The 27,998-nt window shown below is 29.7% G+C and overlaps 3 protein-coding genes across 7 annotated transcripts in view; 1 reads left to right on the top strand and 2 right to left on the bottom strand.

Annotated features, from left to right (window-relative positions):
• LOC111035753 (phytoene desaturase-like) overlaps window positions 1–8,630 on the bottom strand; it is a 63,699-nt gene extending 55,069 nt beyond the window's left edge. Inside the window, exon 1 of the mRNA XM_022317505.1 lies at window positions 8,165–8,630. The gene's annotated coding sequence lies outside the window, so the exon portion shown is untranslated. The remainder of the gene's footprint in view (window positions 1–8,164) is intronic.
• LOC111035754 (phytoene desaturase-like) lies at window positions 33–17,700 on the bottom strand. Of its 2 annotated transcripts, XM_022317506.1 has the most exons (3): window positions 16,074–17,700; window positions 1,512–2,111; window positions 33–1,265 (listed from the first exon to the last, which is right to left on the bottom strand). In XM_022317506.1, exons 2-3 carry the CDS (start codon window positions 2,099–2,101, stop codon window positions 269–271), a joined length of 1,587 nt encoding a protein of 528 aa, XP_022173198.1. In that variant the 5' UTR covers window positions 2,102–2,111; window positions 16,074–17,700; the 3' UTR covers window positions 33–268. The 2 variants fall into 2 exon arrangements, with proteins under 2 accessions (XP_022173198.1, XP_022173199.1); XM_022317507.1 differs by lacking the exon at window positions 16,074–17,700 and having other exon boundaries at window positions 1,512–2,175.
• Window positions 8,955–26,931, top strand: LOC111035746 (bifunctional lycopene cyclase/phytoene synthase-like). Of its 4 annotated transcripts, none has more exons than XM_022317498.1 (5): window positions 8,957–9,130; window positions 9,897–9,988; window positions 23,065–24,001; window positions 24,393–24,880; window positions 26,260–26,931. In XM_022317498.1, exons 3-5 carry the CDS (start codon window positions 23,089–23,091, stop codon window positions 26,683–26,685), a joined length of 1,827 nt encoding a protein of 608 aa, XP_022173190.1. In that variant the 5' UTR covers window positions 8,957–9,130; window positions 9,897–9,988; window positions 23,065–23,088; the 3' UTR covers window positions 26,686–26,931. The 4 variants fall into 4 exon arrangements, with proteins under 4 accessions (XP_022173192.1, XP_022173190.1, XP_022173189.1 ...); XM_022317497.1 differs by having other exon boundaries at window positions 9,811–9,988; XM_022317500.1 differs by lacking the exon at window positions 9,897–9,988 and having other exon boundaries at window positions 8,955–9,130.
• The last annotated feature ends 1,067 nt before the right edge of the window (window positions 26,932–27,998 follow it).

The following is a 27,998-nucleotide window of genomic DNA, read 5'->3' as shown; positions in this document are numbered from 1 at the left end:
AAAAAAAAAACGTTGCTAACCGATTTATAACAATTTTATTATTTCCATTAGAGTTTAAATACAATTTTATTTTTATACAATTCAACAAATTAACAGTTCAGTATACTTTCCATTTTTAAATTACATTTTGAAAATTAATACATCATTTAATACCACAAAACGCCCAAAATAGTACGAAATTATTAATATAGTCATATTAATAATGTGATTAATTTCACTGGTAATTGTACCCACATAACGCACATACATGGAAACCTGTAGTTAATTATTAAAATCTAAAAAAAAACCAAAAAATCAGAAGTGCTAGAAGGCCGATTAAAAATGAAACGTATTTCGACCATATGTTTGTTTCAACTTTTCCCTCCAAGAACCTAGCACACAATTGTTTTTCTAATAATTTTGCACCACATAACACAACTGGTACTCCGGTACCGGGCTGTACTGAAGCACCGACGAAATACAAGTTGTCGAATATTTTACATTTCAAACTTGGTCTAAAGTATGCGATTTGAAAAAATGAATGCGATAATCCTAATACAGAACCTTTCCATAAATTGAATTCGCTTTGCCACGTTCTCGGGTCATTCACCATCTCGTGTTCGATCATACTTCGGAAGTTCGAAATATTCAGTCTTTTCTCTATTGCGCCGATCACGTGTTCTCTGGCTCTATTCACAAGATGATCAAAATCAATATCTGGTCTGTCTGATATATGCCCCACAGGTACTAAGATCACGAATGTGTCTTTACCTTCTGGTGCTGCTGAAGGATCGATGTGACTAGGTACGTTCACATAAAATGACGGTTCGTCTGGTAACGTGTGGTCCTCGAATATTTGGTCAAAACTTGGTTTATACAGTTCGCTCAAAAATATATTATGCACTGACATCTGAGGTATAACCTGGTTAATCGACCAATAAAACGATATCGACGACGAAGTCAATTTCTTTTTGCCGAGTTTTTCTGCGAACGACGTTTTTGGCAAAAGCTTGTTATACGCGTAAACAGCATCAGCATTGCAAATAACAATATCACTGTTTATCACATCACCGTTCATCAATTTGATTCCTTTTGCCACTCCATTGTCATCGGTTATTATTTCTTGGACATCGCTATTATAATTGAACTTTGCTCCATGTTTTACAGCAATTTTTTCAAGACTTTCTAAAACCGAATGAAAACCTCCTTTTGGGTACCAGATTCCTTCTGCTATTTCGGTATATTGTAATAAGTTGTACGGGGCCAATCCATCGTATGGGGACATTCTAAAAATTATGATATAATATCATTATTGTTTATTTAAAATATCACATTCATACATATTTAACCATTCACAGATTCAGAGGGGGTGGGAGTGGCTATATGGCTACTGTCACCTAAATAACCAATAAAATAATTAAACACCTAATCTAAAATAGAGAAGTATATCGACTTCTTTTGAACACCCATTGTTAAAATTTTTTGGATCCGTTCATATTAAATTCTTATTAAATATGTTACTAATAACTTACCCCATGTACATAGTCTGGAATGTGAAAGCCTTTCTCATGTGATCACTTTTGAAATATTTGCATGCTCTTGTGTAAACAGAACTATGCAGATGCAACTTCAATAAAGTCGGTATATGTTTTATATTAAAGAAATCGTACCAATTTTGAAAATCAGTTCTCATTGCCAACTCAATGCTTCTTCTATAATGTACGTGGGTTTCTTTCAAAAAATCGAAAAATCTCAATAAAGTATCCTCGCCTTCTCCTTCAAATTTTTCTAACGATCGTTGTAATTTAGATAAATTACACGAATGTTGAAATTGTTGGCCATCATGAAAATTAATACAGTAATTAATTTGACACTGTAGTATTTCTACATGATCTTTTAGGTCCTCTCCTAAGTCTTTAAATGTTTCTTCAAATATTTTAGGCATGAGATACAATGATGGACCTTGATCAAATCGATGTCCATTGTGGTTAATTATTGAACATCTACCGCCATTATACGAATTTTTTTCATAAACTTCTACTTGAAATCCTTTTTTGCTCAATCTGGCGGCTGCTGCTGTACCACCAACTCCAGATCCAATGATAATAATCTTAATTGCCATTTTAACAATTCTTCAACACAAATTTAAGTTATAAGTTACAGAAAAATTAAACTAAAATTTGTTAAAAATGTATTGTGTATTATTTGTTTACTTTTTATATTATTATCTTTAAAAAAAATGTACAGCATATTTTATTTCATTGTAACAACGTTTTCATTTAATTTTTATCAATTTTATTTTAAATAATTTATTTATATAATTATGTTATTCGCAATTGTTATGATTACCAACACATATCGATTTATTATGTCCATGCTTCATTTATATTCATTTATGCTTTTGCTTATATAAATACGTAAAAAACCATGTTTAAGATTTTCAATTTTAATTGAAATTGAAATGCCAAAAACTTTACTGCATAGGTGTACTTAATATATTTATATTTTATATGTGTATTTAATATGTAAGATTTATTGCTTAAATAGGTTATATATTATTTCTTTACATCGACTTTTCGACTGTCAATATTACTATATTTTCTCATTAATCCGTTTAATCATTTATAACAATACTATGATTAAATAATACGTGTGTACAAATCCAATTTGTACTATGAAATATAGTAGACATAATCTGACTATTTACATACATCTTCAAACATTGAGTACAAAACACGATTTTTGTGCAGTGCCCGATTCTACCAAAAGTGTACCTGTATGTAACTAATATAGATACCTACAACTTAGAACAGTTATAAAAAAAATATAATTCATTTTACACAAAATAAAAAGGAAAAAATGATTGTCATCAATAATATTTCTGCTAATAAAAATTAAAACCAAAAACAATAACTATTACAAAAAATGCTGTGGAAAAAAGCTTTATCCTACCCTCCATTGCTTGGGGTGAATAGGGTTTACAGACTTACAACAATTTGTATAACATTTATCTTTTTGTGAACTGTAAGTAATACAATTTTGGATCAACCAAGTATATAAGTTTATTTTAATCCAATATAACCAAACATAATACACGAACGAGAGATATGTGCACACCTAAATATAGTTAACAGTGCCGGTACGTACAAAAGTCAACTGGTCATAGCTTTACATTTTCGTATTTAAACTCTGAAAACTAGATCTGAATTTTAAAGTACTAGTGTACTATATATCCCAACAAAAACCCATCGTTATAACTTAGTGTAAAAAGTAGCTAAGTATACAAATTTGAGTAATGACTAAAGCTTTAAATACGCTAATGGAAACTTAGTAAAATCCCTCTACGTAAATACAAATAGCCAATAGGTATCTATGTATAAGTAGGTACTAATAAAAATAATAGAATTATTTGCAAAATTAATTATTTAATATTTTTCAACATTTTGCTCATTACTAGAAAAAAGTTACAACAAATAAAAATATAAGTGTACTTAGCTGCTTCCTCAAATGTATTAAATGCATAAACTCATTAATGCATGTTAAGTAAACATAAATAGAATTTCATTAGATCATTAGTTAATTTATTTATCGACAAAAATAAATACAGTACATAAAGTCATTAATTCATAATAAACATAATATTATAGTTATTGCGAATTAAAATGCATAAGCTAGCCAATTTATTTATTTGTTCATTTAAGAAAATAAATAAATGTATTACTTATGTATTTATTTTAATTCGTTTAAACCTACATCCAAGTATTCTAAGTGTTAATATTAACTAATATTTAATTTTACAAACGATCATATTTTTCGTTGAAAACATTTGAATTATAGGTAGATCCAAAATTATATTTCTATATTTTTATATAAAATATTTTTGTAGTGCATACTACAGAGCATGTAAATTATATATATTATTATGATGTATGGATATATGCGTATAATGTATAATTATAATAATATTAAAATAAAGTAGATTTTCACATAAAAAAACGTATTCACCGCCGACTATCAACAATATGCCATCGAATACACAATAACAACAGTCACGCAATAGTTTGGAAGCCATTTCATAATTATATGCAATTTATGTCATTATATCATATCGGCGTCGCAACAACAAGAATGTTCTGAATTAGGTACATTAACATCAACAATATTGACGGTCGTCTGTTACGAATTAACTCCGAACACCGAAAGTCGTAAACATTTTCGCCTTAACTATAAACATAATATTAAATCGATTTTCAAACCGTACGTTCCCCTTCTGAACGATATTTCGGATCGATTTATAGGTATCTATAGTAAGAGCAAATAATATTCATCCAACCCATGTATGTATAGCTTTGGCCAAAGATTGTAAAAGAATTTACACTGTTTGGGAACATATTCTGACTGTTACAGGTATACGAACACCTATAGACCTATAGTCTAAGAAAGATACACGATCGTGAATTTTTTTCTTACATTCGATCCACTACAACTATGACGCTGGATTTAACGTTATTTTATTCATATACAAGACTGGGAATGTAAAATGCTATAAAAATAACCTTAACGCATATAAAATTATTCATGAATAAATTTATTTTTTACTATTTTTTTTAGTTAACTTATTTATTTAAGGTTCTGAGTGGAACTGTTTACGCATTGATTTTACAATGATATGTGTTTTTTTTATTTTATTTTTTTATGTGTCTGAAGGCACAGTAAAAAAAAATGTTCTGATCATTAACTTTGATACAGGTTTCTGATAGAAAATTGAATCAGTTTGTTACTTTTGAAAGGTAAAAATCCAAAATTGTCAGCACTTTTTAAAATAAACAGTAAAAATACTCAATGACGTAGTAACCCTATACTGTTGTAGGAGAGCTGTTATCTATTTCATACTCGACAATTGTTTTTTAATTAACCAAGGTATTTAGTTTTGAGTTTATATTTTCGATAAATTTTGATCCAGATTAGTTTACATGCTTATGATATTTGTTTTTGATGTGTTAAAAATATCTATTGATGAAAAACGTATGAATTACAATATAATGAATTGCCTACAATCATAATAAATTATTATGATTTATGATTATACGATTATCTTTCAATACTTAAATATTACGAATTATGATGACAGATAACTAAACCTAAGCTATACCTAAATGTAGTAATAATGAATAAATACAAATTTTCTATGATTATTAGTTATAACCTCATAAATTAATAATGTTATATAATATGTATGAAAATAAGTTTAAAATATTTAGTTTACATGTCTTATTTTACTATTCTAACTTTACTAATTTATGTCAGATTTTGGAATGTTTACGGCCACCATTAAAAAATGCTGTATAATGCTGTATCATGATCATACTGTTTGGTCTTTAACATACTTTAGAGTCTATTTATACCAAAAAATACCATGTGTGTTATAATAAACCTAAAATTCAGGACAAAATACATATAGACCGATAGGCGGACAACTATCTTGCGTTGTTTATCTCGACATTGAATGGTAATAAGTAATAACCTATGTACTAATTATTAATTATATCGTATTAAATACCTATTTTCTAGGGATGAATAAATCTAACCTAATCCTTAAGTACAATTAATGATACAAACCTTTTAAATACAATATCGTAATGTAATACTTAGATAATATTTTTTTGAAAATGTGCTTTCAAAAATTTGTAATAATTTATAACCATTTAAATTTTATTTTAAATTCAACAATCCCTTAAAAACTTTTTTTCAAAAACCTCAAAAATATTTATAATGTTGATTGTAAACTATTGTTTAGGTATTAATATGTTAAACTATAAATACGTAAAAAATTCTTTTTTTCGTTGTATTTATAAAATAACAATATCAAAATGACAAAATCTAACATATTATTATATAAGCTGTACAGCTCATATTATTAACTATCCACTTAAAATTGCTATAATGATTGCTAAATCACAACTAATGATAATAATTCAATAATAAAACAATCATTTTAGGCTTAATAATACGTAATGTAAACAAAAAATGGAAATTCTTGGGTATTGTACATTTCATAGATAACTGTTAATTAGTTCAGTACCTACTATAGTATATATATTATACAAGTATAATAATATTATGTGGCATTGTGGCTATTATGTAACTTATATATCTATAATAATTACTTAACTTAGTAAACATGATATTATTATGTGCTAATAATAATTAATTATGAAATATAAATGCAGCAATAAAATGTGCCATGAGCTAGTAACCTTAGTAATTTCCTTATTATAAATAAAATATAAATAAAAATGTTCCTATAAATAGTAGAATCAGATGTTAATAATTAGGGACCAAAAATCTATACAATTTCGGAAAATAACTTTTTTTTCAGAGCCCCGGAAAACAATGAAAACTTAAAAAAAACCTGAAGATTTATAAAAATTTTAAATTATATTTAATTTTAAAAAATAGACAAAGATATAAAACGTTAATTTGAATCAAAATAATAATAAATTAAGCTATAATATGACCCACAATAGTATGGAATAACTAGATATTGATCAATCATTATCCAACCAATATTGTACAAACAATTCAATATGGTTATGTTAGAGGTACTATCGCTATCTTGTAAGATATTTATATTATCAAGTAATATTGTCCTCATATGTGTATGTCTTATGTATTTGTCGAGCTGAATTAGTCTAGAGCTGGAAGCTATATAAATACATTTAAAAAAACTTAATACTGCTTTACTTTAAAAACGAATGCCGATCGATTTTATTACAATTTTTTAATAATTTTCCATAGTTTTCAGCATAAAATATACACTACCTAGTTAGAAAAAAGGGAGAGTTCATTCAGTGCAGACAGTTCAGTAAAGGAGGAAATATGTAGTATTTTAGTCTGGACAGGTACTGTGTTGTTCAACGGTATTATCAATACGAATAAATACATAATATTAGTATTTATTAACCAGTCAATTAAGTTAAATTTTGAAGTTGAGCACGGTAAACTGAGTCCCAAACCCTAATACTATAGATAACTAATTGAAAATTGAAATGGTTAAAAATTTAGATTAATTAAATTAAATTAATGACACTAGAAATCCAGCCATTTGACTTGAACCGATTTGAACTATATTTCACTGTCAAAGACTAAATACGTCTATATATATGTATGCGGCCATGTAATTCTGTGAATATTATGTAACAATATTTAGTTGGCGTTCAACTCTCGATGTTGCTAAAAAAAGATTTAATTTGATATTTTGATATTTTAATAAAATTTAGAAAAAATTTAAATGTTATACTCGTTGCCTTATTATAATGTTTAACAATTTAAAGTAATTTAAACACAGTAGATATAAGAAATATGCAGTAAAATACCATAAAACCATCGTTTAATGCAATTGAATACCTTTTTATTAAAATTACCTAGTACCTACTTGGGCAACGTGATTTTCAAGTTTCTTCTGGAAAAACTGAAATCTTTTAACTAACTTTTTGTTTGATGTGTATGTAACATAGGCAATATTAGGTACAATACTATTGGATATTTTTTTAATTACCAACTCGTATGTTTTTTTAGTTCAAATGTGATGTAAATGATTGGAATAAAAATATTGTAATGGTTTTGTAGCCTATGATTACTAAATCAACATATTTTATTTATTACTTAGTTAATATATTATTTAAATTCAAATACTAGAAGTCGAAATTATATTTAATAATATAACATCCTTTTTACTATAAATATAAGAGCATTAAATTAGTAATAATTAATGCGACTATAAATTGAGATCATTATAATATCTTGTGCACATAATTACCTACATATTTCAAAATACTATGTGCTAATTTTTACTAATATTTATTGATTTATTAAAATCTTAAAAATTACAAAATACTTATTAGCTTACTAATATGTGAATAATTCAACAATTTTCCGAGTTAAATAATGAAGGAGTGAAGCTTCTATCGAGGTAGTCGAGAATCTAGGCCAAAAACACAAGCGACGACTACCTAATTTGATTATATTATTATAACTTAATCGCTTAACCTGCAGCAGTAGGCTGTCCGTCAGGCGGTGGCGGGTAGTTATTTTATTTATGTCGACCTAAAAATATACGTATGATAATGGGACGCAGTTTACCAACTAGTACGCGGCGTATACTTGGTGAAAAATTCCAAATTACCTTTTGGTTGGCGGGTTCCCCCTCCTGGGTATATCTTGTTGGACTGGTGCCCGGAACGACAGTCGCGCTTGTGGTATCGCAGCGGTATGTATACCGCGGTTCGGTTGTAACGCGTTTGCTTGCTCGGTTAGATATTATTATTATTGAAACAAAGGACACGCAGTGATAATATCGTTGCTTATATTGTCGTATAACCTTCGGGCGTGGGCAGCTTCACTGGGTTATCGTCTGCACTCGTATATTATGCAGGGAAGTCACTGCGCAAGATACACGCGTATTATCGTCCTCGTACAAACCGCACTCGGAAAGGATCACTGACACGACTGTCCGGCTTATCGTTCGCACTGCACACGACTGCACGGCCACGATAATAAAATATTATGTTGCAAGGTACGGCGCAACATTGCCGCCATCACCAAAATAATAATAGTAATAATAAAATCGTAGCGCTCACTACGTCACGGCGGCGTTAAAATATAATATCGTATGTTATGGTGCGGTGGATCCGTGTGCGGTGATGGCCTATACTCTCACTCCGCGGCGGCAACACAACAACACTCGTACAATAATATTATTATTATGATATTACGCAACAAACAACATTTTGTTTACTAAAACGCGGCGTCGTGTAGGCGGGTGAAAGAGGTCAACCGATGGTGGTGGAAAAGTAATTACAAGGTCGTCGTTAGAATCGCTATTCGTAATTCTGCCCCCCCCCCTGCGCCTATAAGATACCCCGAGAAGCGATTCGCCGTCGCAGACGAGGTGGCAGCTGTCACATTAATTATAATATACTATTCACGTGACGCATAATTATAGACACGACATAACTGAAGCGATATAGTGACTGTGTGACTAGCAGTTCAACGATGGCCGACGCTCCTGTTGTAAAAAACCAGCGATTCGTCTGCTCGGGAAACGATAGAGTTGGGATCGCCGGCATGGCAAGGCGTGCGGCTTGACATAGTGAGTACAAAAATGTATGGGTAATAATATTATATCGTAGTGATGTACTCGTACAATATTCTACGCGATCTTCGGCCATTTTATTTTTGCGTCGCGTGCAAGCTGCCCGGGAGACGTTATTAAAAAAAAAATAAAAATGCCCAAAACCGTAATGTATCGAATGTTATCGTCGTCTGGTCGCAGGTGGTATGGTCGGTCGTCCCGTTCGCGTGCTAGTTGCACCACACGGCAGTGGCGACTTTATAATATATTATATGCGAGGAAGGGGCGGAATGCCACTATAATAACACACGATGTCATGCCGCCGCCGTGTAGAGGTATCCGCTCTAAAATAAAAACAAATGTTGCGCGATGTTGCGCCACACCGACTTAAATACACGCTGACATCGTATTCCAACAAAAAATCCCACGCCGGCCACCACAACTCGTTCGCGTCCATCGATACGGCGCGGAGGTCCTGTACAGCGTGTGCGTCCTTAATCCTCATGCGCATTTTATAAACATAAAAATATCGTTGCTATATTATAATGTTATATACATCGTACACGATAACGTCATAACGATAACATTATCGTAAAATATTCATTTATCGTACATAAAATAATAATAATATCCATCATAATAATATTATCGTGAATACGAGTGCTTTCGTACGACTTAATCATTTAATATTTTAATAGTATATTTACACGACTGCGCTGTTTGATAATATCATATAAGTCACATTACACTGGCGTAATACGTTTATTGAATATATTATCTATAGAGGAACCTAGTGCGAAGCCTATAGTATGCAGTGGCCAGTGAGTACGTTGCGATGATTACGTTTTACAAGGCCCGAGATCCGAGATTATATAGGTTAGTATACTATTAATATTGTAATATTATATGAAAACTATATAGGCCCTGACTTTTCAGATAGCATATACATTTGAAAAGTAGCCAAGTACCAATTTTTTAGTATTATTAAAGATAAAGATAGTGCTGCAATTTTTATTTTTAAGAACCATGTGAATCCATCCCCGAGTCCGGAGGACACAATTCGCGGCGTCCTCCAAAACTGTTGTGTTTTGTTTTATTAAAATACGTTATATTATGAAGGAAGTTTGTAAATATGTAGGTATGGAAAATATATTTAATTTTTTGAAAATAATAGATCAAATTACGTAGGTATTGTAGGTATTTTATACGTATTCTTTAATACGTTGTTACTATTCGTTATTTTTGTACATTGTAAGCACGGTTGATAATAATAATAATTTTTATTATTTAAGTTTAATAGTACCTATATATTAAAATATTACATTTAAGAGTTGCATACAAATTGTAGGTATTAATTCAATGGATGAATCATGGGCCACACTAAATTTTGTTTAAGGTACAATTAGCTCACTTTTAATTCGTTATATCTTGTAAGGAGTAGAGTGATTGTTTATAATGTACTAAGCAACCTGGTATTAGTTGGACGCTGCACGCCTTGTATTTCAATGTAGGATTCGATTTGTATTTCTTGTAATTATTTGTCGATGACGGAATATGTGTATATATTTGAATGAGTGAAATTAAAAATATGTTCGTGAAAAGACTCAGAAAGATTATCTAGGCCCCCAGACTAATATTGACATTTTTTTATTATACCTGCCTTGCCCATAGTTGAGTTTATACTTTACAAACCCAATATTATGCGTCATAGGCTTGGCGGCGTGAGTAGTAGTAACCTACTACAAGCTGGATCGCTGAGGCAGAGAAGCGGTCTATATTATATTGAGAGCTGTTAGGACCATTGCTAGGCCACCGACCGAAAGGATGACGAAAAAAAAAAATATATTTTAGCGGCACAAACGCGTAACCTCAAAATATACCTACCTACTGAATAAAATTATCGTACTTACGATTGAACCGCAAACGTGTATGGTTAGTTTATTCCCCCTCCGCCACCGTTAGGCTTATTTATTGCGTTTTTCCATAAATATATATAGTCATAATGTTACATTATATTATAATATTATCAATGTCGTAATTACCTATGTGCCTATAAAATAATACGATATTATGTTAAGTTTTATAATATTATATTATCGAACGCCCTTGCAGTCGTCTCATTACGGCATCGTTATAGGCATAATACATATATGAGAAATAGTTTTTTACACCACGCATAAATACAAAATGTTACGTAATCGCGGCCGCCGTGAGTATAAAAAGCAATACTACCATAATATTATTATTATTATTATTATTATTATTATTATTATTATTATTCTATGTTGGCTTAAGTCCACCACTACCTATACGTATCTTAATAATAATAATATGTATGGGTAGACCTGTGATGTGACGTATGCGCTAATGAAACGTTAATGATCTGTAATCGATTATAATAATCGGCCGATAGGTGTATCATCTATACGCCGCACTACGCGGTAAACAGTCGAACGCGATTATATTTTTCAATCTCCGTTGTGTGTAGACTTTTATTGTTAGTCTTTAGATAGGTAATAAAGTTTGCGTACCGGTTGTAAACGCCGAAATTGTTTTGAGAGCGAGTACGATAAAGCCGAGGTAATGTATACGCATAAATATTATCATAATAAATTTAGCTGACAAAAAATAAGCTGTAACTGCTATATAATAAAGCGCTTTTAAATATTTAAAAATATATTTTAGGTAGGTATAGCCGTATAGGTAACTGCAGTGCCTGTAGTTTTAATTATTAAAAAACATATTATTTAAATAGTAAATTTAGGTAGGTACCTCTGCATCTACGTTGAAAAGCGTGGGATTTCGATTCCCATCACCGTGGGAATATAATATGATAGGTATATTATACATTTATAACATTATAGGTGCACGTGTTCTACGTATTCTATTCGTCGACCTGTAATAGTGCTTTATAGGATAAATAATATCGTTCATTCGTACAAAGTTTATACTATATTTACACAAAAAAATCCGGAAATGAACAAAAACCCATATTATTGTTTTATATTAATTGTTAGGTACGGCTTTAATGAGTTATGATAATTAATTATAAAGTTCAAAGTACATTGATATAGTTCTAATATAATACTAATGTTGTAATGTGGGTCAGTTTAATAAGTTAAATGTCAATATTTAGATATAGGTCGGTAACCTATCTTTATGTTGAGCCGTATAATATTTTAATGTGTTATTTTTACTATAATATTGTAGGTAGTGAATTATTGCTCTTAGAATCTTTCTGGACGATTGGACACTTATATATTAATTTAAAAACCTACGGGTATAGAATATTCCTTAATTTTTTTTTAATACCTATACCAATTTTTAATACACTTTGAATTCTCAGCGAAGCGATGAATGTAATGGTTTTAAAATTATTATGCGAGTTGCTGTTGTGTATATGTGTGTATAAGTGGTCAGATTTTAAAGCAGTTCAATTGCTTTAATCTTCACCGTCGAAGATTGTATCTCGTAGCAAATTATATCCATTTGGTATTTTGGGAGATTAAATGTAAACAATTAAAAGTTTTTTTAATAATCGGAAAAAAAAACAATTGTTCATGACATAATAATATTAATAATATAATAATAATTATACTTCCGTTTATGACATAATCGATTTTATTTTTTGTTATTTTTTGAAACGAATAGTGCTAAATAATTGAAATTTTTAACAGACATTTATACAAACATTTTCTAAACATAATATAATTTTCAAAATATTTTTTTTGCTAATTTTGAACTATTTTAAATTTTGAAATTATTTATTTTTTCAATTTAAATGTTCATAAATTTAACTATTTAAATAAAAAATATTGAATGTATAATACAATGTCCTTCATAAGTTGTTCTTAAAGAAATTAAAAAATATAAAGCTATATATATATAGGTATTAGCTACAATCAACTCAATCAATTGTACTTTGTGCGTCAGCAACTGTACACACAGACTTAAGAGTTGTAAGATAATAACTTTAAAATAGTATCTTAAGAAACTTTATTTTGTAAATTAAAATTATTTCTCCACTGCCTGTGTCGCAGAGAGACGTTATTTTAAAGATGAATAACGATGACTAATTATTCGTTACATCGGTGTTTACTTCAAAATTTATAATGGTTTATGGTGAAAATTAGTGGAACCTATCAAATTGCCAATTGGAAAGTATAAAATATCCTTAAAAAAATATGTACAACCGTCTTACCTCGTGTTTCGTAGGTATAAAATTATTTATTAAATTTAACACATGCGTAATGAAATACCTACCTAGTGTAATATGGCAACCTACTCAATAAGGAGGTACACATGAAACTTATTGTACGGCAAAACGACTTCCCCAGTTTTTTTTAAACTTATAATTTCTATATAATTATAGTAGAAAAAAATCAAAATTGTTATTCTTTCATTACGACTTCATACTTTTTTGGCTCATAAATCCAGAAAATTAAAAATATTGTGTCAATTCTATTTAATTAAAAGGTATTTACATTCTACGTCTGTGCGATAAACAAACGATTTATTTTCTAACTATTATTGTCTTATGTAATAAATATTTAGGTGTATGTGTATCTGTATCAACTATTTGACTTTTTACTAATGTATTTAAAAGTTTCGTATAAATTGTAATTGTAAGCATGTTAAATTGTATTGTATCATATTCCATCAACAGATTTCAGTTATTTAATGCAAAAGATATTAAAAAATAAAGTCTTTATGCTGTGTAATAGATTTATAGTATCATATATATAGAATATTATTATAGGCAATTAACTTATATATTAAAAGTAGTGTCCGGATTTGAATGGAAACTGCATTATTTTTGGGAATGATTTTCAAGTACACATTCTGTTTCAAGCATCATATAGCAACTTGAACTTTTACTTTGAATTTGTATTAATTTTGGACATTTTAGATCATTTGTATATTTTAGGTACCTTTATTCATTTTTAGTGCATTTTAAAACATTATATAAATTTTTAGACTAAACTTAGTAATTCAAAATATTAGTTCAAGAAATTTTGTTCTGGCCATTTATTATTAACTATTCATGATTTCGATACGTCGATAACGCCTTTATCTATCAGCTACAGTGCGATTAATGGCTGTTATGCACTAAAATCAGTAACAACTAATTGGTTGTTATATCGCAATCATGCGTTCTAGATTCTGATGTAAGCGAGGAATGTATTGATTTGCAATGATGTTTTTTTTTATTTTATTTTTTTTTGTGTCTGTCATCACGTTTTAGGACAGTAAAAATGCTTCGATTTTCTCTAAAGGAACTTTTGTGGTAGGAAAGTGAATATAGTTGTTACTTGGAGGGGAGGAGGAGGTGTCAAAAGTAAAAAATATCCAATAGTTTTTGAATGCGGCAGGAAAAACAAGCAAAAAATTAAGAAAAAACGGGAATTTTTAAGGAAACTCGGTTTTTGACAAAATCGATTTGGGTTTTTGATGCGACTCTAAAAAAAAATAGTAGATACATGAAATTTTTACTGAATAACTAACTTTAACTCGCTTACTTGTTAAAAAAATTACTTTAACCACAATGATATCATCAAATATACTAAATTACTAAGTAATATTATAGACTGACAGACTACCTTCGCTCAGAATCGTTTTTCGTACATAACTAAATTCAAATTTAACACCATCCACTTGTACCCACTTGTAACCTACTGCACAACAGAGTAACATCCACTTACCCACTTTTTTCTATAAGTTCGTATATTCGTTTGTTCAAGAAGTATTAAAATTATTTTTTGGTCATTTTTAAGGACATAATATTATTGTGGTTAAAATATAATTTTTTAGGACATTTTTTATCCGAGCCCTAGTTATAAGTTATAAATTATATGTCAATGCCGATGTACCGGATAATTTGAATAAACTCGTGATTTAAATAGCATAAAATTGATCTAAATATTTTATTAATTATATTAATTGAGTATAGAAATAATAATATACCTACGTAATGGAAAAAAAGGTTCAAGACCACACAAATAATATATTTTAATTACAAAAGTATAGCTAGCATCTTTATTTTTCTCTAAGATTTAAAAAATCTAATTTTGTCAAAATATGAACATGGGCCTATACTAATGTATTTTTAGTTGGACTGTGAACAACTTATGATTTAACGAGTAACCTAATATTCAATTTAATAGCCTAACCTTGATACTGAAAAAAAAATTTAGCAACATAAGTATAATATTATCAATTATGTAATGTCTAGAAAATGCTTATATAAAATATTTGTTGAAAATGTTGTTAGTATAGTTAATAGTTATTATAATTTTATTAGTAGTATCTACGGTTATTTCATTTTTTAATTTCTTCAAATAATCAAAATTAATTTTCTTGGAAACGAGTGATGTGTAAAATAAATTCCAGGCTTATGTTATTTGTTTTTATTTTTTCATGATTATTTTGAAAATTACTTGAAATTCAATGACAAAATTACCAAACTTTGATAAAGCATCTTCGTAACAAGGATCATTTTTACTGCTTAAACGTGATGAAAATGAATGCATTAAAAAAAACCTTGAAATATGCACTTAAAATCGTAATTTAAAAAGTATAAAAATCAAAAGCATGTGCAGCAAGAGTAAAGCATTTTAAATGTATGATATAATTAAATAAGTTTGACGTGCCTACAAAATATAATTCATATTATGTGTGTGAAAAGTTTTTAATGCCGCGAATGATTAATAATATCAAAAAAAAGTAACACAAAATTACAAAATTAAAGTTTCAAAATTGAATTCATTAGTAAGTACCTCATTCAAATTTTGTGTCAAGGAAGCTATATTTTACAATAAGCTAAAAATAATTGATTTTCCCTACAAATTCACAGCCCTATAGTGATGGCCAACAAACATTTTATTTTATTTATTACACACACTTTTGTAAAATCGACAAAATCTAAAACATAATAATTATAGAGAAATAATATAAAAAGTACCTTTAGTCAAATAGTGTGTTTTCAAACAGTATATTATATTTATAACTTCACTATTTTTAATTAAAATGTAATACAAAAATATACAAATATTTAAAATTATTAATTCAAACAGTTTCTGTACGCTTTGGTGGTATAACTGATACCTACTGCTGATCTTTAGGTACTATACTGAGTTTAAGTACCTGCGTTATAATTTTATCTTATTATCTTGTAAGACATAAACAATAGACACCTAGTCATGCAGATGTAGTATCGAATTATTGACACCCAGACAGGGAATTGTATTAATGTTGAATGATGAATTGATAACAAAGTTCATAATGTATGTATAATAAGCGTTGTTAAAAATAATTTTTTATTTTTGTACTATGTAATTCAAAGGTTATATTCATTATGTAACTAATAGGTGTAAATAATATAATTAACAATAGTTATAATCATAATAATTATAATCATAAAATTTATAATAAAGCACAGATTTCTATAAGGTTTACTACAATGTGCAGTATGTTTATTAACTGCATTTCAATTTTCATATTATATAATGTTATACTAATTAACAACAAATAAATAGAAATATACAGTACCTAATTACTTATCTAAAGATTTTTTTAATTCTCATAATAATTAATATATAGGCTCACACATTTATTAGTTAGCTATTAATGTGATCGTGTCTTTCATTTCGAAGTACAATCTGCTTTTCTACAGTTGTACAGATTTTTTTAAGTCCTTATATTTTTACATAGATGAAAACAAAACAAATTTGATCTGATTCCAGCATTCTATACCATATAGGTTAGTAAAATAATAATTTATATTTATATTTTGTACATCTACAATTAATACTAATAACACTACTGACTAAATTATCTTATATATTATGTTCTTTTAATGTTAGGATTAAAATATTATGCTATAATATAGAGGTGGCCAGCTATAGTAGAGTCGTGAGCGTCACATTAGAATAAAAAAATAATATGAAGAGCAGGAAAATAAATAATACCTACTACGCGCACTATACTAAATAGGAACCGTGGTTTAGCCACCCCTACTATCATAAGTCCTAACTGACTGAATTTTATTTTAAAATCTATTGAGTTGTATGTATACATATAGTATATATTACTATTATAAGGGGTGATTCATCAAGTATTATCATCCTTTTTCTTTTCAACAATGCTATTATTTGAAATTTGATATTTTAAAATTGTATATGTACTTAAAAGAGATATTTTCGAATTCTTAAGATTTATTGTACCTATAACTTAAGGAGTCTCCTTTGGAGATATAAATGTACGTTTTCCAAATTAGGTTCCCCCTTTTCTGTTTAAAATTATTTAGCGGATAATTATTCTAAAAATGGCAATGACGTATCTATAGATCTATTTGTAAATAACCCTAACGGGTAGTTTTTAAGTTATTTAACCTTGTTTACCTATCAACTACCAAGAATAATAAGTGTGTCTTACATGATATAAAGGATTTTTTTCCTGTTTAACCGACAGCAGAGGATTCTGTGTTTGAACAATACTATTAAAGGGTAATAAAGGGTTTAGAAGATATGGGAGATATGGTGATTTGAAAATTGTAGTAACTATAAAAAAAAAGTTTAAATATTAACTATACTTGGACCATTTTTACAAATTTTAAATATTACATTTATTTTTTATTTTTTTAAAACTATTTTTATGAATTATTATCAAACATTTTAATAGGTAGGTAAGTAACTGAAGATAAAATTGTTAAATATTATAATTAACTATCATTTTAGACCTGTGTTTTATATTTGATCAAAACAACCCAAATAATTGTGTTAAAAATCTGTGTAATTTACATTTAAAGAAGTTTAAAGAGTATATCTGTGGACATTTAATATGACACTGGGTAAATAGTGCAGCCGTGCAGGATCGGCAGCTATTATGTATCAATATTCAATATACTTAACAACCCTAAATATAAAGTTACAAACCTTATGATTTGTCGAAATACAGCAATAATAAACAGTTAAAAAGTCAAAACTTCATGCACAAACAAAAAAACGATTACGGACTAATAATATTTTTTGACCAACACGTTTAAACAAGTTAGAAAAGCTCACCCTGCAAGCGTATTTGAATACAACGCAGTGAATTATAATCGCATATAAAATATATGTACAGTAACTACAGACATTAAATAAATAGGTACCTTCATGTCAACAATAGTACTGAGTACCTAATACAACTATGTAAATTGTAAGTATTATAACTATAACAGCCGTACTGACGGACACTACGGGGATTGGTATAAGGTATTCTAAACATTTATTTAGAAACCTAAAACTATTGTATAATACATAAATATATTACATTGATATATAAGTACATACATATAATTTTACTTATTTATTAATTCATTGAGAATTTGTTTGAAAGTTATATACAATTTCCAATACATAACAATATATACCTTTAGCGTCATTATTTTTATGCCATATAATTTTTTAGGTCATATTATTTTCCTCTTTATTGTTTGACATAAGTTAATACTTAATATGTATATAATTAAATTATTTGAGTATATTATAATATACACTCGAATATTTTATAAATGTTGTGGATTTTGAATAAAAACACAACTTAATCTAAAATGATCTCCAAAAATTCTAGCATACTGAATTGTTGGTAAATAATTTATCAGATATTTATATTTGAATATATATTAATAATATATTCTGTATGAAGTACTTATAGGGTATATTAAAATACCTTGAAAAATTACAATTTGTAGGTGAGAAACTAAAAAATCAAAATTCCTCTTACATATTATATAGTAATACGTGTACACAAACTATACATGTATAGTTCATAAATCAATGACTAAGGAACTAAGGAAGGTAACTTATTTTAAAAATGATTAAAATTATACTTTTCGTACTATTAATCGGTTGTTAATCATTACGTCATTGCTGCATAACAATATATTACATAATGTGATTACTTATTTTCCGTACATTTCATTCTATACAATTTCACTTTAAAATTCCAGTATGGGTGCCTAATATAGTTTAATTAAATCGTAAAAAAATTAAATTTAGTTGAAATGATTATGTAGAATGGAAATAAATTACATTAAATAAATAGGTGTGTCCATTTGAATGGAATATTCACAATTGAGTATTGATCAATAACTTCATTGATTTAGCAGATCGATGGATGTATTGATTTTACAATGATGATTTTTTTTTATTCTCTCATCTCATTTTGGCTTTTTGAGTAGTGAAAATGCTTCAAGTTTTCTTCACTATCTTTTATGGTAAAAAAATAATCAAAGTAATTGATACTTTTTTGTGGTCAAAATTTAAATTTCCAAACTGCAGATAAACAAAAACACAAAAACAAATTAAGGAAAACATGATCTCTATATAATCGAGTGACCTAACCACCTGTGTTACATAATTTATTCACATTTATCAAGAATGTATAAAATAAGTATATTACCTTTAATGAACACTAATTTTAAAACAATCACGAACAAATTTTATCAGTGTATTTAGTATTTACTGTTTCCATCCATTTATTTTTGTTATGAAGTAGGTATATAAAAATACGAATTAATAATTTTGTTAAAGCTGCAATAAATGATTTTTTTATTTGTTATGATCCTGAGCATAGCGAGAAATCTATTGGTTTTTTTGGAAAGGAAAATTAGAGTGTGTTTCGTTTCATGTTTAGAATCGAATCGAATCATTGAGTATCTTCAACATTGTAGTGAATTTCTGACGGAAAATTTGATCTAGTTGGCACTATTGATGGGGGGAGAGGGAGAGGATACAATTTGTCGGTACTTACTATTTTTAATAATTGAAGAAAATAAGGGAAGATGGTAGTATTTAAGTAACACCAGTTTTCGAATAAATCGATTTAATTGTTTTACTTAGTAAAATGGAAAAAAGAAATAATCGTATAGAGACTGTAACGTTGTACTTAATTCTCATACTTTAGAATCATATGGAAATGCCGGTATAAAAATTAATATTTTTCCTCTTTTCGATCTATTTTTAGACATGATATATTTATCATTTATGTTGATAAAATAGTTGTTTTTCGTCAAAAAGCTTAGCAACTTTATGTCATGTAACAAAAATGTAAAATATCAACATTTCAATTTTACAAATTATTTGTAGGTGTAGGTAGCTATAATATTTTAAAAATAAAATGATATAGTGAATTTGGTAGTTTTAATTTTCTATGAATTTTTCCTGGTCTACTATAGTAAGTTAATCATTTAACTAATTTAGGCTAAAATTAATATACCGGTTATTCGTTAATCTTTTGTTCATTGTGACCATATTTTACTTCAATAATGATAACATCTTTTAATTAAAATGAGACTACCTGAGTGAAAAATAAAACTTAAAACTTACTACTGTACTACATACATAACCTGGACCCCAGACCCATCTGGTCAATAATGGAAATTAAATAACATGACATAAAATTGAAAATTATACATGGAGAATAATTGTTATCATTTATCATAATTCATAACTTTCCAGTCTTATATATGAAACTTATTGATGTTGTCCATTCCTAAAACAAAATAAAAAAACAAGAACAAAAGGAAGAACGTCAAAACCTTTACGATGAATATGTACATAAGCTACAATAAGTCCCAAAAGTCTTTGATCGAAATTAGATTATATTATTAATCAACAATCAGTCTTTAATATAAAAAAAAACCTCGAAATTCACTTTTATGAAGGTTTTACTAAATACAAATTATTAATTATAAGTAATTATTACCAAATATTCTTTATACAGATTATAGTCTGAACTAAATGATAGACTATGTACCTAATATTACAGATTATAGACTAAATTAAATTATGTAGGTAATTATGATAATACAATTACATAACAAACATCAATAATCGACTTTTATACCTAATATATATTTAATTGATTTGAGATAATTTCTATATTAAATATCATATGAGATGCTCTAATCTAGTTCAATGAGCAAATATTAATATAATTTCAAGGATAATTATACTTTTCAAAAGTATTTTTTTAAGTTAAATACATATTTTATCGAAGTATGAAACTTTTTTTTCACATTTTATGGTAATTCAATTCATTAAAAATAACCACATTTTTGAAAAAAAAAATTTTATCCTTTTTTACTTTTTAGGTAAAATTTTTTTATTCATATTCTAAAGTAGAATATTATTTTTATAATTTCAAAATATTTAAAATATAATATTTTTTTACATGACTTAAATAAAAGAGCCGGGGAAGTCGCTCTGTTATATGTTAGGTGTCGATTGTGTACCACATCATTGAGCACTGTAAAGTGTAAATCTTGTGTACAATTTGAAAATGTTTCTGTAGCCAAAAAAACTAAAATAAATACCATAAAATGTATAGGAAAACAAATTAATTTAAAAGCAATAATATCTCATAAAATAAACTTAGTAATAATGCGTGCTGATAGACGACGGTCTCCGCTCAGAACCGTTTGGTGTATACTATTATATTATTACATCGGTGAATTTCAATTTAACGAGTCCATTATTATAGATCCACTCAACGAAGAGCCATACCCACGCTTGACCACATTTTTTATTTCTCGACGCTATTTAGGAATTTTATATTTTTACCCCTCAAAAGTACTAACTAGATTCAATAATTTTGGTATCAGAAATCATCACCAAAGTTAAAAACCAAAGCATTATTTCGACTACTTATCACATACCCATTATTAAAAAAAAAAACACAATATTGTAAAATCAATTCATTTATCACGCCACTTAGAATTTAATATGTGTAATTATAACTTATAAGGTGTATCAATTGTGTGTGAATATATAAATATTATGCAACTAATAAATATTTCCTTGTGCGCAACATTTGTTAATTTTATAGTTAAGATACATTTTAGTGAATAAGGTTAAAAAAGGTAGGCAAAGGTTAAAAGTTTGAAAACACAGCGAATGTTGAATAATTATTTATAAATAAATAATAAAATAGAATATACTATTATGTAAGACGATCATAATTATGATACTACATATTATAATAGGTATACTATGTTTTGTTTCATATGTATTATATAACATAAAATATAGATTGGATATAGGAAAAATATGCGAGAGCCTACTCACATGCAGTAGGTAATTTAATTAGTCTAGAACACGGATTTGTATGCACTAAAAAATGGAAGTGGAAATATAAACCTGTAAAAATATAATAAATGATTTAAGTGTTATTATTAACTTCAAACTATTTTTAAATATCATGTTGATAGCATAAAAAATAAATCGAATTTTAAATTAGGTTTAATAAAACGAAAGTGTACAGATTTTAATAATGAACCAGGCTTAAACGTTTTGTATGGCTCTCTAGTACGATCCAATAACTTGAATATGACTCTTTAGTTTGGCATTTGAATAGAATTTCCCAATATCAGTTTTTATTGTTTATAGTTTTAGTTTTAAGTTAAATGATTTTAACTGTTATAATTATGTATGTTATTATAATATTGTTTTCATTTCACATAAACTCTCACATTATAAATATTGTTATTGGAATAATTTCTTTAGTAAAAAATTATTATTATTACTATCAACACATCCACTACATCTTGAATATAATATTGACACAGAACTCAATGTACAAAAAAAAAAAAAAAATTAAACGTTAATAAAGAGTACAAATTAAATTTTCCAATTTATCGAAATTGGAGAGAGAAAGAAGGATACTATTATAGATGTATAGCATTTTTTCTTAAAATAATAGTATTAGGTATTTGATTTTAACTTCAGCAGTTAACGATTTTTTATCTAATATAATAATAATTCAAACTTAGAATGTTATACCTACTTATATTTTATTTTAAAGAAATGTTTACTAGTTTACTATTATATAATACATAATCTTCATTCTTATATTTGTATAATATGTTAACTGCTATTATAACTAACAATTTTTTTTTATAATTTTTTTAGTTTCACCAAACACCTAGACTAAAAATGTTGACTTACCTAGACGTGCATTTTATTTACACCCTGCCAGTCGTCGCAGTATTGGCTTTGATAACATGGCCGTTTATAAGTCGCTTCGAAGTAGTCAAAATCGGATTCGTCTGCATGATGGCGTTTGTGTACACGACACCGTGGGACAATTATATAATCTTCCACAACGCCTGGATGTACAAGCCCAAAAACATTCTTGCCGTCATAGGATATGTGCCCGTCGAAGAGTACATGTTTTTCGTCATTCAAACCCTTATGACATCACTGTGGGCCTTGATTTGTACCAGGTGGTCTCCGGCTTGTTTTAATTTTAATTTCAATAAGACAAGCTACACACTAATCCGTTGGATACCGATATTAATCTTAGCTTTGGCGACAATTCAGGGCTACAACATAGCTACACCGGGCAAAAACACGTTCTATTTGGGCTGCATCATGTGGTGGTCGTGCCCGGTCATAATGTTCCTATGGTACGGTGCCGGTAATTACTTTGTTAAAAAGTCGACATCGACAGCGATCGCGGTTATTGTTCCCACTTTGTACCTGTGTTGGGTCGATCGTATAGCGCTCAAAGACGACGTATGGCACATCAACGAGAAAACCTCGTTGAACATATTCATCGCCGATGATTTGCCGTTCGAGGAATGTCTGTTCTTCCTGATCACCAACGTGATAATCGTCCTGGGCAGCATGGCTTTCGACAAGTCCTACGGGCTTGCGGACACGTACACGTTCGAATTTCCACTCCTTTGTAGGCCAAGTTTGAAATACTACAGTCAACAAATGCTACCTTTCGTGACGGCCGAATGCGACATGTCACGGGGTCCGGTCGACGACATCAGGCAGTGTTTAAATGTGCTTAAAAGGGCTTCCAAATCGTTCAACGCGGCCAGTCTCGTTTTTCCAGCAGGTAAAATATCATTTTTACTGTGTAGTGTATACACATACATACATGTTGTCGATATCAAAACTGCGAGAGCTGATCCCCAAAATGTGAATATTAATTGTATCTCACATAAATATGAATAATTATATATTAATAATATGATATACTGTATTATTCGAGAGATGTGAGATGCATTGATATGTATTATAGTTATGGCCTCATACCATCACTTTATTAGCCGTTTAATTTTTAATGGTAAATAATAAATGTCTAATAAGTATATTATACATAGATTATTTTTCAAAAGCAAATTGCCCTTTAACTAATGAATTTCCTAAATAAATATTATATAAATCTGAAAGAATCCTTTCTTTTAATTTTCCAATAATTCGAGCACTGATTGTCGGTCTTGCAGGAGTCCGTTTGCATTTGATCATACTATACGCGTTTTGTCGAGTGACGGACGACATGATCGATAGCGAGCCGAACGTCGGCGTCAAGAAGCAGAAACTCATGCTGATTGAAGAGTTTATCGGTGAACTGTTCGCGGATAGAACAGGAGACTACGACGTGAAGACGCCGACGACACCACGGAAACCAGAAATAAACTGGAAACGTTACCGCCTAGACCTAACCGACGAGGAGCTTTCGTGCTTCCGGGCCATATCGCGGATATCGTTTTACCTGCCCCGGAAACCGTTTTACGAGCTACTCGACGGCTACCGATGGGATGTGGAAGAAAAAACGGTCCGGAACGAGACCGACCTGCTATTATACTCGAGTTACGTGGCCGGCAGTGTGGGCACGCTGTGCGTGTACGTCATGGTATACAAAAGTGGTGCAAAGATCGACGACGATGAAAGACACAATTTCGTTATCAAAAAAGCACAACAGATGGGACAGGTGAGAGAGCACATGGCAAATATTACGTGTTTGTATATACGAGTACACAGAATAATTTATTCTCCAAGCATGCTCTCACCCATTATTCTTTAACAATGAATCTATTTAATTCTTATTTTTGGATTTTCGATTACTCACCTAAGGACTATATTTTCAAATTCTTGAGTTTTATTTTATACAACTTAAGAAGTGCCATGTGGTGATCAAACTTCTGTTTTTCAAATGAGAACCCTTTTTTAACTGTACCTACACTATCTTACGGATTATTTTTTTTTGAAAATGTTGATGAGCCAACCTAATTCAAAATCTGAAAAAGTAGTTTTGTAGTTATTAAAATCAAAATGTTTATAATAAGAATAATTGTACAGTAGAAAAGCAGGGTTATCATTTTACAAACATAAGATTTTAACTTCACGGGATTAAATAAGTACAAAAAATCTCAAAACTTTGAAAATATGATCTTTCTGTATACCTACTTTAAAAATAGATTTAATGTAATAATGCAGTATTGTAGTAAAAAGGGGTGAGCGTGCCTGGTAAATCACCCTGTGTTTAATATGCAATGCTCAAAAGTTGTAAGATTTGAATATTTTTTATTTGGTCTAGATTTATAGAAGACCAAGCTAAAAATCATTTCTTACAATAACAAGTTTAAACACTAAAATTTAAATTGCGTATTTCGTTCTTTCCGTGTATATTTTTTTGGACCCTTGGACACAAAATATGTAGTTATGATACTGAAAAGTAGACAATAATAGTCAACTTTTTGCGCCAAACTTAAAAAAATGTATAAACTGTTAAACTCTTTAAAATTACTGTACCTATTGAATTATTATAAATATGAGTAGTTTACCGTATGGAATATACATTATATGAACTTCACTAAAAACCAATATACATAATATTTTATTATAAATTATAATATATATTATACAAATATTGAAATATAACTGAAGGCAATAAAGAACACATACTTTTTTAAAGAAATAAGTTTTAAAAAATGACTCGACAATCGACGTAATATTTTTACATCAACTATCGTAGAAAAAAAGAGAGAGTAAATATTGGTATTCGAAATAGTTCTATTACAGTTGTTCGTCAACTAATACAGTGTACTCGTATTCCGAGCATTCAATTTTTTCGTCAATTTCACACTAGCATCTTCGCACGCTAATAGACGTAAATTGCGGAGGAAGGCTTAACCCTCCTCCCTCCAAAAAAAAAAGGAATTCATAATTTAACCTCGTAAATACATATTATTATATTATGTTAATACTCGTTAATTGATATTTCTACCCCCCCCCCCCCCATATTTTTACTAAATGTACGCCTTATGCACACACTATACTATATCATCTGTGCTTATTTATGTGCCACAGGTGCTGCAGATCGTCAACATCTCCCGGGACATCGTTACCGACAGCGAGACGCTGGGTCGGTGTTACGTGCCCGCCGAGTACATGGACGACGCGGCCGCGGACGTGAACACCCTGTGCGCCGACAGGGACCCGTGGACTCTGGGATCCAAGAAGCTGAAAACGTACGCCACGCGCATGATCAGGCTGGCCAACCAGTACCAGCTGGAGTCGCTGGAGGGCATCCGGTACCTGCCGTACGAGGTACGCGGGCCCGTGCTGGTGGCCACCGACATCTACCGGGGAGTGGCCTGCGCTGTGGAGGCAAGCCCGACGTACCCGCGGAGAGCGTCGCTGGGCAAGTGGGACAAGATCCTCGTCGCCGTCAATTCGCTGTACTTCAAGAGCCTGAGGTACTTTTTCCAAGCCGACCGCTGCAAGCGCTGTTGACGCGACACCGACGAGCCACGCTGCGAAACTGCACCATCGTCCTGACCTTCGAATGCGCGTGCTGCATTCATGATGCATTCCCCAAATCCGCTGCAACATATATTATATTGTCGACCGCCGCGCGATACGAAATATATCAATATTACCATAGGCCTTTTACTCATATAGACTGGCCCATCCTATAATACCAAATAAATTGCGAGTCACGTGCCTCACGGCACAGTGATGCAGCCCGTTTAGTATAAATTTATTGTGTCAATGTATGTATATTTTTTGTCACCCCTGTGCCCGAGGTTTAGTTTTTGATGACGGTTGAACCGTTGGAAAGCGACCTTTTTCCATCCAGCAGGTGACAAAGTGGAAATCCCCAAAGGCGCTGTACGTATCTCCTGCACAACCAGACGCTGAAATCTATACCACGGTCATTGCAAAACATAAACTTTTGGTTACATCTTTTATTCATATTATACCTCCTTGCATGTTTCTTCTGTGAAATGTTTTCGTAAAATAGTATGGTTGTTGCATAGATTCACGCATTACCTTTGCCGTGTTCGATAAACGCGAAGGCGTGACAAAAAAATAGTTTGTGTGGCTCGAGCGGGAAGGTAAATTCAGTTTTGAACAAAAGACGACCGCGACTGAAATACAATGAAACCTCTCTTAACGGACACCTCTAATTAGCGGACACTTCTCAATAACGGACAAAATTTCCGGTCCCGACATAGTCCCGTTGAAAATAATGAATAATGCTCCTCTAAATAGCCGACACCTCTGAATGACGGACGCGGACAGGTTTAGGTAGTCAGAAGCGTTTAAATATATCTAAATAACGGACAGCTATCCAAAAAATACGAACTTATTGTGTATACAATACAATATGTACTAGGACAATATTATTATATATGATATTGTTATGCAGTTTCATTATCAATACCAACTCCAGTCTAATTTTGAGGAAATTGCAATACAAGAAAAAAAAACAAACTAAAATTTCAGATTTTTTTTTCAATTAGTAATTATTTGTATAATATATTTTGTTTCATCCAAATAATTTTAATAAATCATGTTATGATAAACCTAAAGTAAGATATTTTTTAAAAAGTCAATCAAATTTAAATTTTCAGACATAAATACATAAAAACATAAATATTGTTTTATTAATTTTTCCCAACAGCGGACAATTTTGTCGGCCCTGTGAGTGTCCGTTATCTAGAGGTTTTACTGTAGTTCACTTCTGTAGCCACACGATATACTATTGCGTACTGTATCAGGGTAATTCAGTAACCGAAAAGCGCTACCTATTTTGACACGGT

This window comes from Myzus persicae, unplaced genomic scaffold (assembly GCF_001856785.1).
Source record: "Myzus persicae strain clone G006 unplaced genomic scaffold, MPER_G0061.0, whole genome shotgun sequence".
Lineage (NCBI taxonomy): Eukaryota > Metazoa > Arthropoda > Insecta > Hemiptera > Aphididae > Myzus > Myzus persicae.
Note: the sequence above shows the minus strand (reverse complement) of the source record. Positions and strands in the feature narration are given on the sequence as shown.